This window comes from Phoenix dactylifera, chromosome 4 (assembly GCF_051530095.1).
Source record: "Phoenix dactylifera cultivar Ajwa chromosome 4, Ajwa_hap1_PhDact_Kaust_v1.1, whole genome shotgun sequence".
Lineage (NCBI taxonomy): Eukaryota > Viridiplantae > Streptophyta > Magnoliopsida > Arecales > Arecaceae > Phoenix > Phoenix dactylifera.
The window spans coordinates 48,051,493-48,063,376 of NC_143193.1; the positions used below are offsets into that span (position 1 = coordinate 48,051,493).

The 11,884-nt window shown below is 39.2% G+C and overlaps 1 protein-coding gene across 1 annotated transcript; it reads right to left on the bottom strand.

The window, feature by feature from the left end:
• Positions 1-173: 173 nt before the first annotated feature.
• Positions 174-6,932, bottom strand: LOC103716072 (MLO-like protein 1). Its single transcript, XM_039133633.3, has 14 exons — positions 6,611-6,932; positions 6,457-6,514; positions 6,124-6,347; positions 4,739-4,855; positions 4,571-4,622; positions 4,322-4,413; positions 4,102-4,176; positions 3,903-3,991; positions 3,655-3,704; positions 2,855-2,895; positions 2,196-2,405; positions 1,025-1,092; positions 862-922; positions 174-776 (listed from the first exon to the last, which is right to left on the bottom strand). The coding sequence occupies exons 1-14, from the start codon at positions 6,737-6,739 to the stop codon at positions 519-521; spliced, it is 1,524 nt and encodes a 507-aa protein (XP_038989561.2). The 5' UTR covers positions 6,740-6,932; the 3' UTR covers positions 174-518.
• Positions 6,933-11,884: the final 4,952 nt, after the last annotated feature.

Consider the following 11,884-nt stretch of genomic DNA (forward strand, 5'->3'; position numbering starts at 1 on the left):
ATTTTCGAAAAAACCCGTAGAAATATTAGTTAAGACTGAAAAATAAGTGTGATCATGATAAAACTGGATCACTTCTTAAAGAGATTAAAAAACAGAAACTAATAGTAATAAGGACCTTTTGATCCTCTGGATCCATGACTAGCTAACATGTAAATGAGTCACAAACTCAACAGTTATATGGAGAACAATTGCACCAATATGCGTGTTATTAACATTGAATGGTAACTTGTATTCTTTATCTCATCTATATGGGTCTGCGACCATGTAGATAGTAGTATGATCCGTTAGTATTTGAGAACTTTTTTAGCAACTAAATGATACCAACTCATGATAATACAAACTGAAGAGGAAAATGGAACAAAAAGTTTAAAAAAAAAAGATCTCTCCCAACAAATGAAAGACCAAGCACAGAAATTTACAGAGTTGACCATCAATATATTAGCCATGGCTGCTCTCAAGCACCAGGCTCATGGAGCAGTTGATGTCAAGGCCTGGGCTTCGACAATGTCATTGAGTATCTAAGCTGGGTCCTTCAAGAAGGTCTTCTCTTCAACAATCTCAGCTTTTCCTTCTTCCATCAAGTGATCTTTCGGGATGACCAGGTTCTGCAATGGAATCCCCACTGAGGTTCCATTACCTGATTGCAGCGTGCTTGTTGATCCGCTCTCTCTATTCATCACTCTCATTCCCTTCCGCTTCTTTACCTGTTGAGCCCATCCCACAAGGCCTTCTTGCACATTTTCATCAAATATGGCCTTCTTAAATGAACTGCCCATCTGGATTTCAGAAGAAAACTCAGTGTGGAGCCATGCAATTTTCTCGAGGGCAAGAAAAGAAGAATTCAGCAACATGAGATTTCACCTGTGTCACAATGGCATAGAGTGGCAGGGTGCTGTAGCTGCAGAGAATCTGGATAAGGACACTAATCCAGAGAAGACCACAAAAGAGTTATAAAAAGTTTGGACTTTGGAAAATAAGTAGAATGTCAGGTCCGTTTTAATTGAACAGGTTGCTGACTGACTACCTGATTACAAGTCTGGGGATTATGAAGCCTGCTTGTCCCATGATGCAGGAATCAAAGTTATACGTGGTCTGCGTTACAAATAAACGATTCAAATTCTAATGATCTTTATAACTAATAGCTCATTGCTGGCATGCATAGAAATTCTGTAAGTAAGAGCTACAAAATTTGGTTATCTTTCCAAATTTTATAAGAGACAGATTTCTATTTCTTAAAAAAATTGTGATTAGGCCATGGGCACAAGGTCTCATACATATTGACTCCACAAGTTGCAAAATCATCCGCATCCTCTCAGACCGAAAAGCTGGTCATTCAACCGTTTATTTTGAATGAGAATTGACAACACTTTAAGGCAATTAGATAGAATAACAATGCATAATTTCTTCTATTTTGTCTTTCTTTTTTTTAGCTAGATCATTTGGAAATTATTATTTATTCAATCGAGACTTAATATATCCACCACAAATCAGGTTGAAAGTTTCAGATGGACACTCAATGTCATGCCCATGCAGCCATGCCTGAAGAAAGTAACAGGAAAGGGAATTGACAATGGCATTACAGTCTTGTGGGATGCAGCCCATTATGTTATTCTATCCCAATTAAACTGTTCAAAAAGTGATAACCACCTTGGATGCGAAATTAATATAAATGGAAGTGTATAAATTATTATCAAAATAAATTGTCTCTAATCTTAACCATTCGCTTACAAAGTCCATGATCTCATGCATTCTCATGTGCCTAGTGCAAGATTATGCAACCGCATGAACACAAATTAATCTTGTACTAAATGTTCCTTGTCAGCTTATTTTTTCCCTGCAAATGGTAATGTTCATAAATTTATGACATTTACAAGAAGTAAACTGGTTTTTCACTTTTTGTAACTTCTTATATTTCGTAAGAATGTGCTCTTGGAGAAGTATGATTATAAACTACAGATAGATTTCATTTTTCCTACTTAACATGCAATTTGCTGCAAGCATCCATTTCAAATATGTGTTGAAACCATTCCATGCATCAGAAGGCAAAACAGAGGAGGGTAGGCAAAAACCAATGTAGACAACCACTCTTGGTCTTAAACAAGAGCATATATGATTAAGAGTAGCTGCTAGTATATATAAATAGAGAAAATTAAGCCTAAAGAAATGACATTAAAGTGGCATCTAATGCTGCTTACCAGTACCCAGAAGAAAAAAGCAATCTCAAAGGCATTTTGGAAAAGGATGAAGTGAATCAAAAACAGGACAATTTTAGGCCGGTGGAACCAGAAGAGATCATCTGAAGGAGTAACTACCAGATCACCTTCAATGGCAGAATGCTTTTCAGCAACCTCGTGAGCCAACTGAGTGATGATATGCTCCAATTTAGTGCCAAGAGCAAGGAGAAGCTGCAACATATCCACAGATCCGCAAAGAGCCTAAGCAATATTCTAACAGGATAGTGGAAGTAACTTTTTTAAGGTGACCATAATTACCACTTCTTCTTTGATCAAGTATCATTCATAAACTAACAATTTATCATAATACTGGAAGTAACTGGTGCTTGTGAAAGGGTCCCACTAACTAGGAATCAGTCATGGATTTAAGTGCCAGTTGGCAAGGCATGCATGCATGATATATACCATCCCAGTGTGCTATCAGCATGAATACTAACATAATACAACAGGCACCCCAGAACTTGGCATCTTGTGATGCCAATGCATGCGCAGCATGCTAAGCACTGACATGGCTCGACACAGCATGGTAACAGGCCGGTGCCAAGACAACATGTAAACTAACTCTGTGGAGGGCAATTTCAACACACTCAATATTCAGCAGTGAAAGTAAAAATACTTACAATTAAAGGAATGAATGATATCCAAAAATATGCATGCCACCCTGCAAAGAGCAACAAGAGCAGTCTGAAAAATAGATCATAAAATATATAGATCAAGTAGAGAATCAATATGTGAAACTTGACATAAGCAGCAAAATCATGTAAATGATGCTGACAGTTCTGATCATGTGTTTGTCTGCTACCATATACTTCCCTCACATTCCTTAAATCCTTCCTCATCGGCAATTTAGCACACGGCCATGAAGCAGTTCAGTTTCATGGCAAAAAAATAGAAAGAAAAGAGGCAGGATGGATGAAGGAATGCAGGAATAGCAGGTGTTGCTAGAAACAGGCTTTACAGATGTCAGAGCATATAGGGAAAAAGCGCTGGTGTACATAGATGATACCCATGCAAAGTGAGGTGAAATAAACCAAGAAGCAAATATGAAAACTGAGAGAATTGACCCTGACATTGGAGGCAAAAGGAAGATAGATGTTGTATGTCAATGTCCAGATGTTATTAATATGATAAGTTGTTCAACATCAACTAGATTTTCTTTGCCTAACAGCAAAACCTGAACTTCACAAGAATGTCAAGAAGGCAACAGATTACTTGTATGAAAATACATCACTTTTGCAATAACAATGGTCAATTGGATTATTTGAGGTTAGCTTTATCAGAAAGAAAACTACAAAATGAGCCCATGGAAAACTAGGAAGAATTATGTAAAGTACAGAGACTTCAAAGTTTCATCCTCCAGTTTCACCGTAATAATCATCTGTGAAGTTTCATGTAAGGGCTACATGCAGATTGAACGTACCATTAACATCCAGCAACAAGAAAACCATCACAAAAATCCAAAGGTACCAACTGCAATGAGAAAGAAACTGAAGTATGAGGATCACATATCCAGTAGAGACATGGAAACTCCAACTCTTAATGCCACATTTAGTACAGATTAAAAGTTTAATCAAAGTTGTATTATGATAATTTTTTACTGTTCATGCTTAGATGTAAGTATTTGCTCAAAACACCTAGATATAAGTAAGTTTCCTTGGTAATAATTACCTTATACCAACAACTCGCTTGAAATCAGCTTCAAGGGCTCGTATCATATAACTGTAAAAATTAAATTTTGGGTTACCCCTGCAGTGAGTCTGCAATAGAGAGGCCAAAGAGTTGAAGTAAGTACACAGAACAAGAAATCAGCACATTTAGATGCACATACATATATAAAAGTCTTTTGTCTGTCAACTCATATGCTTACCATGATGAAACCAAGTCTCATTGTAGTGTAGTCTGATTTGGTAACAGATCCAAAGAACTGCTTAACAAAAGAATGCTGAAACACAATGCAAAATTTTAAAGGGATTCTGATATTTCTTCTCATTTACAACTGATATGCTTTCAGGGAAATGAAACAACTTCACGTTGGTTCACTGTAAAGTTAACATGCTTAGAATAAATATAAAGAATGCCATACATACCAACCAACTTAGTACTGAAGAATCTTTGTCAAATCCCTTGAAACGATTCCTGATAAATTCAAATTGATGTACATGGGTGATTCCTTTAGGAACTGCACATATTATTACCATCAGGTCAATACATCATATACAAGGTAAAGCGATGACCTTCACCTGGTAAGAGAAGTGGTTTGGAGTACTGTTCACAAATATGAAACTTGTTTGAACCAAAGCCAGAGTTTTGAGATATGCTAGTGAGTCTAATCATACCATTTCCATCCTCCTTCTGGATTGAATCCTCCCAATGTCTCCATATACGAATCTAAGTCATGAAGAGAATGTTACAATGAGATACAATCCAGAAGAAGAAAAAATTTTGGCATATGCAGCAAACAAACACCAAAACATTTAAAAGATGAAGAGATATCACCCACTTACCTTAGCAGTTCCTAAAAGTACAGTGATGAGACTAAGTACCACATGTGTGACTGCCAAAACAAAGATAAAGATATGCAGTTGATGGATTGCTTCCAGTGAAAGTAATGGAACTTTTCCCTAGAAAAAGAAAGAAATCAGTAATTCAGAAGTCTGAAACCTGCTTCTGAGTGGAGTAATAACAATGTTGAATATTCAATCAAATTAAGCAAAAGGAAATTTCTTTGAGAGACAAGATATGCTGGATACTACTCTGAGCGATTAAAATATCATTGCTGCAGCTAAGAAGTAATAGATACTTTCCTCCCAAAAAAGAGTAGTAAAATTGTATTCAGTTTTTCAGCAAAAGAGAGATCTATGGATTAAGCCGATATTTAAATGGCTCGCATGGTAAAAAGGCATATTTTCCATAATTCAATTCAGAAATTCAATGAATGCGAGAGAGAAAAAATGTAAACCAGAACCTATTGAAATCATTTCAAATGTTTAGGTGTACTAATACTATGGAGGATTTACCAATTTTGTTCACCATTTTCTTTCACCAAATATTGACCTTTCTTTAGGAGAGAAAATGTTAACCATTTTGATGATATTCCACATAAATATATCTAACTAATTGCATTCAATAACCCACAAACACTAATATCTGTAAAAAGTTGACTTCTAATCTGAGCCCTTATTGGAAACTCTGTTGATCCAGTTATGTACTAAATGAGTTGCCAATTGTAATGCTTTTACAGGAAGAAAACTATTTTTCCCCACTCCACTTGCCAAAATTACTGTCTTCCCTTCAAACCTCTAAATTGTCAATTAAGTCCCACATGATTCAATTTAACACTTTAAACTACCCTACAAACTCTCCATCATACATCAGCTCTGTTACTTTTTCCTATATTTGGCTCCTTGCTTAACAAAATTGATAAAGCTAGGAGAGCTTCCATTTGGAAGAATCCGGCTCGGTGGTCGGAGGTTATTGTTTGCTACATAAAGACCCGTGCGGGCGTGTGTTTAGTCCAATATTGGTTATATGCCGGGAAGATCTTAGATATTTATACAGAATTAAGGAACCCAAAAAATATCTTCCGAGTAGCCCTTCTAGGTGAGGTTCTAGGTTGTTACAAATGGTATCAAAGCAGACCCGATCCATAGCTTAAAAGAGAGAAGCATGTAAGGATCCGTGCAGGCCGGTGGTTAGTTCAGCCGTGGGCTTGTCAGGGAGATGGAAGGTGCTCACCACCGGCAATTGAAGACTTAAACGAGGAAGAGGATCAATATTTGTACATATTTATTGAAAGCTTTATTTTCTTTGCACCTCATTTCATTTCTTTTTCTCTGTGAAATGAATGCCAATGGCTTGGTTCCATGGTTTCATCGGAGAAGATAATTACCTCCTTCTGACAGTGAGTCGAGTCTTCTCCGCCCCCAGCCAGCAGGCGACGCCCGCTGCCGAGAACTCCGGAGAAGAATCTGACAGCGTAGTGCGCAGTCGTCGCAGCCTCCTTTCTCTTGCAGGGGAGCATATGGTGGGTGAGGCTCTCCCTGATGCATGTCCTCTGAATCGCCCCCTGAAACACCGTCAGCAGCAGCGAAATGAACCCCAGCAGCATCAGCTCTGCCCAGCCCAAACACTCATTTCTCAGCACTCCATCGATCAAAGCAGCAAGAATTGATTTCAGAGAGAGAAAGATAGAAACAGAGAGAAAGAAGTCTAGACATGCCACCTTCCTTCACTTTCTGAAGAGCTTCAAACAGAGGCTTCTGCTTCTTCCGCTTGAGAAGCTACAGTAAGAAGAAGTAAATTCTTCAGAGTAAGCATGTTCTATGTATGAAAAAAGAGAGAGAGCAACAGAGAAGAATTGAATTGATTTGATGTACCTTGCCAAGGAAATGGAGGATTCGCTCGAAGAAGAGAGAGATGAAGACGATGACGGAGCAGACGACGGCGACGATCCATGTTGGAGTGAACTCCAGGCTTAGCTCTGACTCACCTCCTCCTCCTGCCATCTCTGGCTCCCTATCCCTCGTTTCTTTGTGAGAGAGAGGTGAACGGCGTGTTCGATGCCTTGAGAGAAAGGTAAAATCATTGTACTCTTATAGTTACGGACCGGAAAAGATTGAAGGGAATGGAAGTCTAGATAGGGAGCTGGAAAAAAAAAAAAAAACAGTAATAAAATGAGGAGGGATGGAGCCGGTCCATAGGATGGACCGGAGCAACGTGTACGTCCTGTTTTACACGAAGCTGTCGTGTGGGTGGCGCCCGGTTGGATTGCCACGCGTAATGCGGAAAATTAAATCTCTTTTAAAGTCAAACAATGCGGGCTTTGCCTGTTTTGCTAATTCAACCATTGCTCCACTTTGGATTCTCACCGACACCGACGCCGGCAACATGCTTTGCACCGAAGAGTCCGAGGTTTTGAGATATATTATGTATAATAATAACTTGTGAACTTATCTCCCCCCCCCCAAAAAAAAAAGATGGTGTAATTTGAATTAGATGATATTGTATAAGCATCCAAAATTTATCGACCACTAGATCAATATAAACTGCACAAATGCTCGAATGCCATTTCATGTTCTCATATTAATATATAATTAACTTAAATAGGTCCATGCTCTATTGTTCCATAATTTATATAAATCATGAGTTGGATCCATTTTGATACTATATATAACAATGAAGATATTATCTAAAAAAAATAGTTAGAAAATATAATTTAGATACCAAATTTATTAAAATATAGTTGAGATACGACTAATTAATTAATTAATTAATTTGATTCGTTTCGTACCCTAAAATTTTTAACCATTAATATTGTGAGAGTGAGAGAACAATTGTACTCCAACAACGCATAATTTTGATAGTGAACTTTGAAAGAATCCAATCGCCATCGCGGAGGCTTGCAAACCAAAATATATGGGTCTTCAACCTTGAGGTTGCCATGTAAGAATGACAATAAATAGAGCGCTCATAAAATTTATCCACCAAACTGGTTTAAAATTTTACTATCCAAAAAAATTAAATCTATCTTATTAAAAAACAGTTAATCTGCCCGGTTTCCAAATCCATTAGATTAATTTTTATTAAAATCGTATTATTCAGATTCGATCGGATACCTGAATCAAAATAATAATAAGAATAAAAAGGTCGGGATTCGGTAAGTATCAATGTCAACTCCCATGTTCTATGACATGAAGTGCCATTTTTCCGCTAGAAAGATAGATAGCGAGTTTTGGCATTTCACGCGGTGCCCGGTCCTATGGGCAAACCTTTAAGCCGTATGAACAAATGGCCAGTTCAAGAAGGCAACAACATCCCATAAGACTTACCCAAACCGCATCCACATCCCTGGTCAACAAGGCAACAACAGAACTGATAGAGAGTTCTCCTATGTTTGTTAGATTGTTGAACAACACCATCTCAGCCCCATCCGGATATATATCAAATTGGACGGTACAGTTGTGAGGACCTGTGCGGGCGTGTGTTTAGTCCCACGTCGGTTATTCGCTGGGTAGATCTTGGGTACTTATACAGGATCAAGGAACCCAAATAATACCTTCCGGCTAGCCATTTTGGGTGAGGTCCTGAGTTGTTACAAATGGTATCAGAGCGGACCCGGCCCATAACCTATGTGGACTAGAGGACACTGCAGCACGGATCCATTAGGGCTGACCACGGACCGATCGTGGTGTTTGTAATTAGATTCGAATGGATTTGAACCCTTAGTCTAACGAGGACGTCAGGACTTGAACGTGGGGAGTATGTGAGGACCCATGTGGGCGTGTGTTTAGTCCCACATCGGTTATTCACTGGGTAGATCTTAGGTACTTATACAGGATCAAGGAACCCAAACAATAACTTCCGGCTAGCCATTTTGGGTGAGGTCCTAGGTTGTTACAAATGGTATCAGTGCGGACCCGGCTCATAACTTATGTGGACTAGGGGACACTGCAGCACGGATCTATTGGGGTTGACCACGGACCGATCGTGGTGTTTGTGATAGATTTGAATGGATTTGAACCTTTAGCTTGACGAAGACGTCAGGGCTTGAACGGAGGAAGTATGTGAGGACCTATGCGGGCGTGTGTTTAGTCCCATATCGGTTATTCGCTGGGTAGATCTTGGGTACTTATACAGGATCAAGGAACCCAAATAATACCTTCCGGCTAGCCATTTTGGGTGAGGTCCTGGGTTGTTACAAATGGTATCAGAGCGGACCCGGCCCATAACCTATGTGGACTAGAGGACATTGCAGCACAGATCTATTGGAGCTGGCCACGGGCTGATCGTGGTGTTTGTTATTAGATTCGAATGAATTTGAACCCTTAGTCTGACGAAGACGTCAGGACTTAAACGGATGGAGTATGTAAAGATCCGTGCAGGTGTGTATTTAGTTCCACATCGGTTATTCGCTGTAGATCTTGGGTACTTATACAGGATCAAGGAACGCAAATAATACCTTCCGGCTAGCCATTTTGGGCGAGGTTCTGAGTTGTTATAAATGGTATCAGAGCGGACCCGGCCCATAACCTATGTGGACTAGAGGACACTGCAGCACGGATCTATTGGGGCTGACCACGGGCCAATCGTGGTGTTTGTGATTAGATTTGAATAGATATGAACCCTTAGCCTGACGAGAACGTCAGGGCTTGAACGGGGGGAGTATGTGAGGATCCGTGCAGGCGTGTGTTTAGTCCCACATCGGTTATTCGTTGGGTAGATCTTGGGTACTTATACAAGATCAAGAAACCCAAATAATACCTTCTGGCTAGCCATTTTGGGTGAGGTCCTGAGTTGTTACAACAGTATTTACCATATTATATCAATTTGGTACCAGTATATTGAGCCAGTATTCATAAAAGATATACCGATATAGTAAAAAAGTGGCACTGGCATGGAGCCCAGTAGTTAAATGGCAATATCACTTTCATTGATTGATGGATCAAGCCATAGCTCTCGTTAGAGTTATTTTCACTATTAGTCAGAGCACTTGATGTATACCCGTTCTCTCTATAGTCTTTGAGTTTGAGCCGTAGATAAAAAATGGATCATTTGGTGCTAAGTCGTTGCAGAAAGACCGACGACTTTAGCGTGTTAGAGATGCCACTCTGTGTGGCTTTTATCTGGGATAGATTGCATCCAATTTCTGACTTGGTTGAAATCAGCAAAGGAAGCGAAATAACTTGTGCATTTAAGTCTCCTCAGCCTGTGTCTTCCCTCAAAAAAAAATTATGATCTCAGGAAGAGAAAGAAAAGCATGGCATGAGCAAGCAGAGAGATGACTGCTTCTCAGTTCATACTGTTGACCTTGAGTGAATCCATGAGACAATTCCAGAATTAAGACCTGGCCTAAGTTTGGTCTGCCTTGGAAAGATGATTCCTTTGGAAAAATGGGTCAGCTTATCTAAGCTGATATGAATCTGATCAAATCGGCATAATAACCGGATCTAGAATTAGTCTAACATTAAAAATAAAACCTACTTCATGTTGATGAGTTTGATCTTTAATTAGAGTTACACATCTTTCAAATATTATTTAACAATTTATAGAAAACTCTTTATGATGTTTTGCTTGAACAATAAAAAACATTATCATGGAAAAGTAGTAATAAACAAAATCCGGCACATACACGGAGGAGGAGATAACAATGATGATGATGTGGGTTCACACCTCAACATCTCAAGTACGTCCGTTGTTAATCTAATCTTGTAAGGGAAGTCAACTTCTTCTATAACTCAGTCATGATCATGCTTACGCTAATATGTTGTTCAGTTGTGTGCTTGAGCAAGTTCTTTTCTTTCATTCCAACTACCAAAAAAGGGGAGAAAAAGGCAGATGCTTGGTGATGATTGTGATTAATTTTATAAATAAAATAATAGACGTGACAGTCTGATTATAGTTTTGTTAGGCAAATTTGTGCACAGAAAGGCCCTCAAACTCATACGCCTAGTGGAAATGAGGGCGTAAATGTGATATTCGTGGAGAAGTGTTAAGTGGCTATGGTGCAGGCCCATCTTTAGATTTCTCTGGATGGGTCTGATAGAAATTTGTCGCACTGTTGGCCCAAGCTTGGCCCATTTGTATCGTTATAGGAGGAAAAAAACTATAGTCTAACTATGTGATGGTGCCAAGATTACAACTGACCATGGGCCGGGCCTCGGGCCTAAATTCTATTTATTTTTAATCGGTCTTCGGGCTTGACCTATGTAAATTTGATATTTTCTATGCCTAGGCCTGGTCCATGATCCGCTTTACTAAAGATAGAGTGAGATAACTGTAGATGCATACCTTTTTTTTTTTTTGCTTCGTAGCTCGTGCCGATAAGAACTTCTCTAGCATTTTTCTGAGTATGATTGTCGTCCTTTATTGTCTCACGAGTCGAAAATGCTGGTTTTATCCATGCTCATTATAATTAATTCCAATTTTTTTTGGTTTTGCTAAATGAGAAAGGCTGTAAAGAACTTATGTGGCCTATAATAATAGAAAATGTTAAAGTAGTTGGAATTATCGTAACACTCGGCATTGGTTGAGGATAACTCCTGGTACACACTCTCCCTGTGCGCCTTCATCCGTGCGCTCTATGCAATGCATGCTTAAATTTAGTATTTTGTAGTCGTGATGCATGATCACACATATTCAAATCAAACGCAAGCATGCTAAACTCTAGTTATTTTATAGTTGCAGCAAAATATCAAAATTTATGGTCTTGTTGCATGGTCGCACACATAGGGTCAGTAGAATCATCTTAAATCGGACTGTTTCTGCTGTTCCGAGCCATACCGCAGCTTACTGGTACGGTTCCAGCAACGGAAACAAAAATTATTGTCGAAGGTGGATAAGGAAAAGGAAAGAGAAGAAAAAAGAGAGCGAAAAGGGAGGGAGGGAGGCCGGCGCCAGGGTAACAAGGGGAAGCTGCAGCTGTCTCTCCCTTGCTCTCCCCCTCTTTCTTTCTCGTTCTCCTTCTCCCTCACTTCTTCTACTGTGCCGATATGGGCCTAGCACGATACGATACAGGCCCATACCGACTTCTCCTGCTGGAGAATTGGTACAGTGCCCCATATCGATTCTACCGACGTTGCTCACACGTATTCAAATCAAACACAATGATGCAATAAACATATAAATGAATTGTTGGCCTAAACTTGAAAATC

What these genes read in the sequence shown, in the direction of transcription:
- LOC103716072 (XM_039133633.3), bottom strand. Translation starts at nt 6,739, where the DNA reads ATGGCAGGAGGAGGAGGTGAGTCAGAGCTAAGCCTGGAGTTCACTCCA. An exon ending in TCCTCCATTTCCTTGGCAAG is followed by an intron (nt 6,515 to 6,610) that starts GTACATCAAATC and finishes TTCTTACTGTAG; the next exon opens with CTTCTCAAGCGGAAGAAGCA. An exon ending in TCTTCAGAAAGTGAAGGAAG is followed by an intron (nt 6,348 to 6,456) that starts GTGGCATGTCTA and finishes TGGGCTGGGCAG; the next exon opens with AGCTGATGCTGCTGGGGTTC.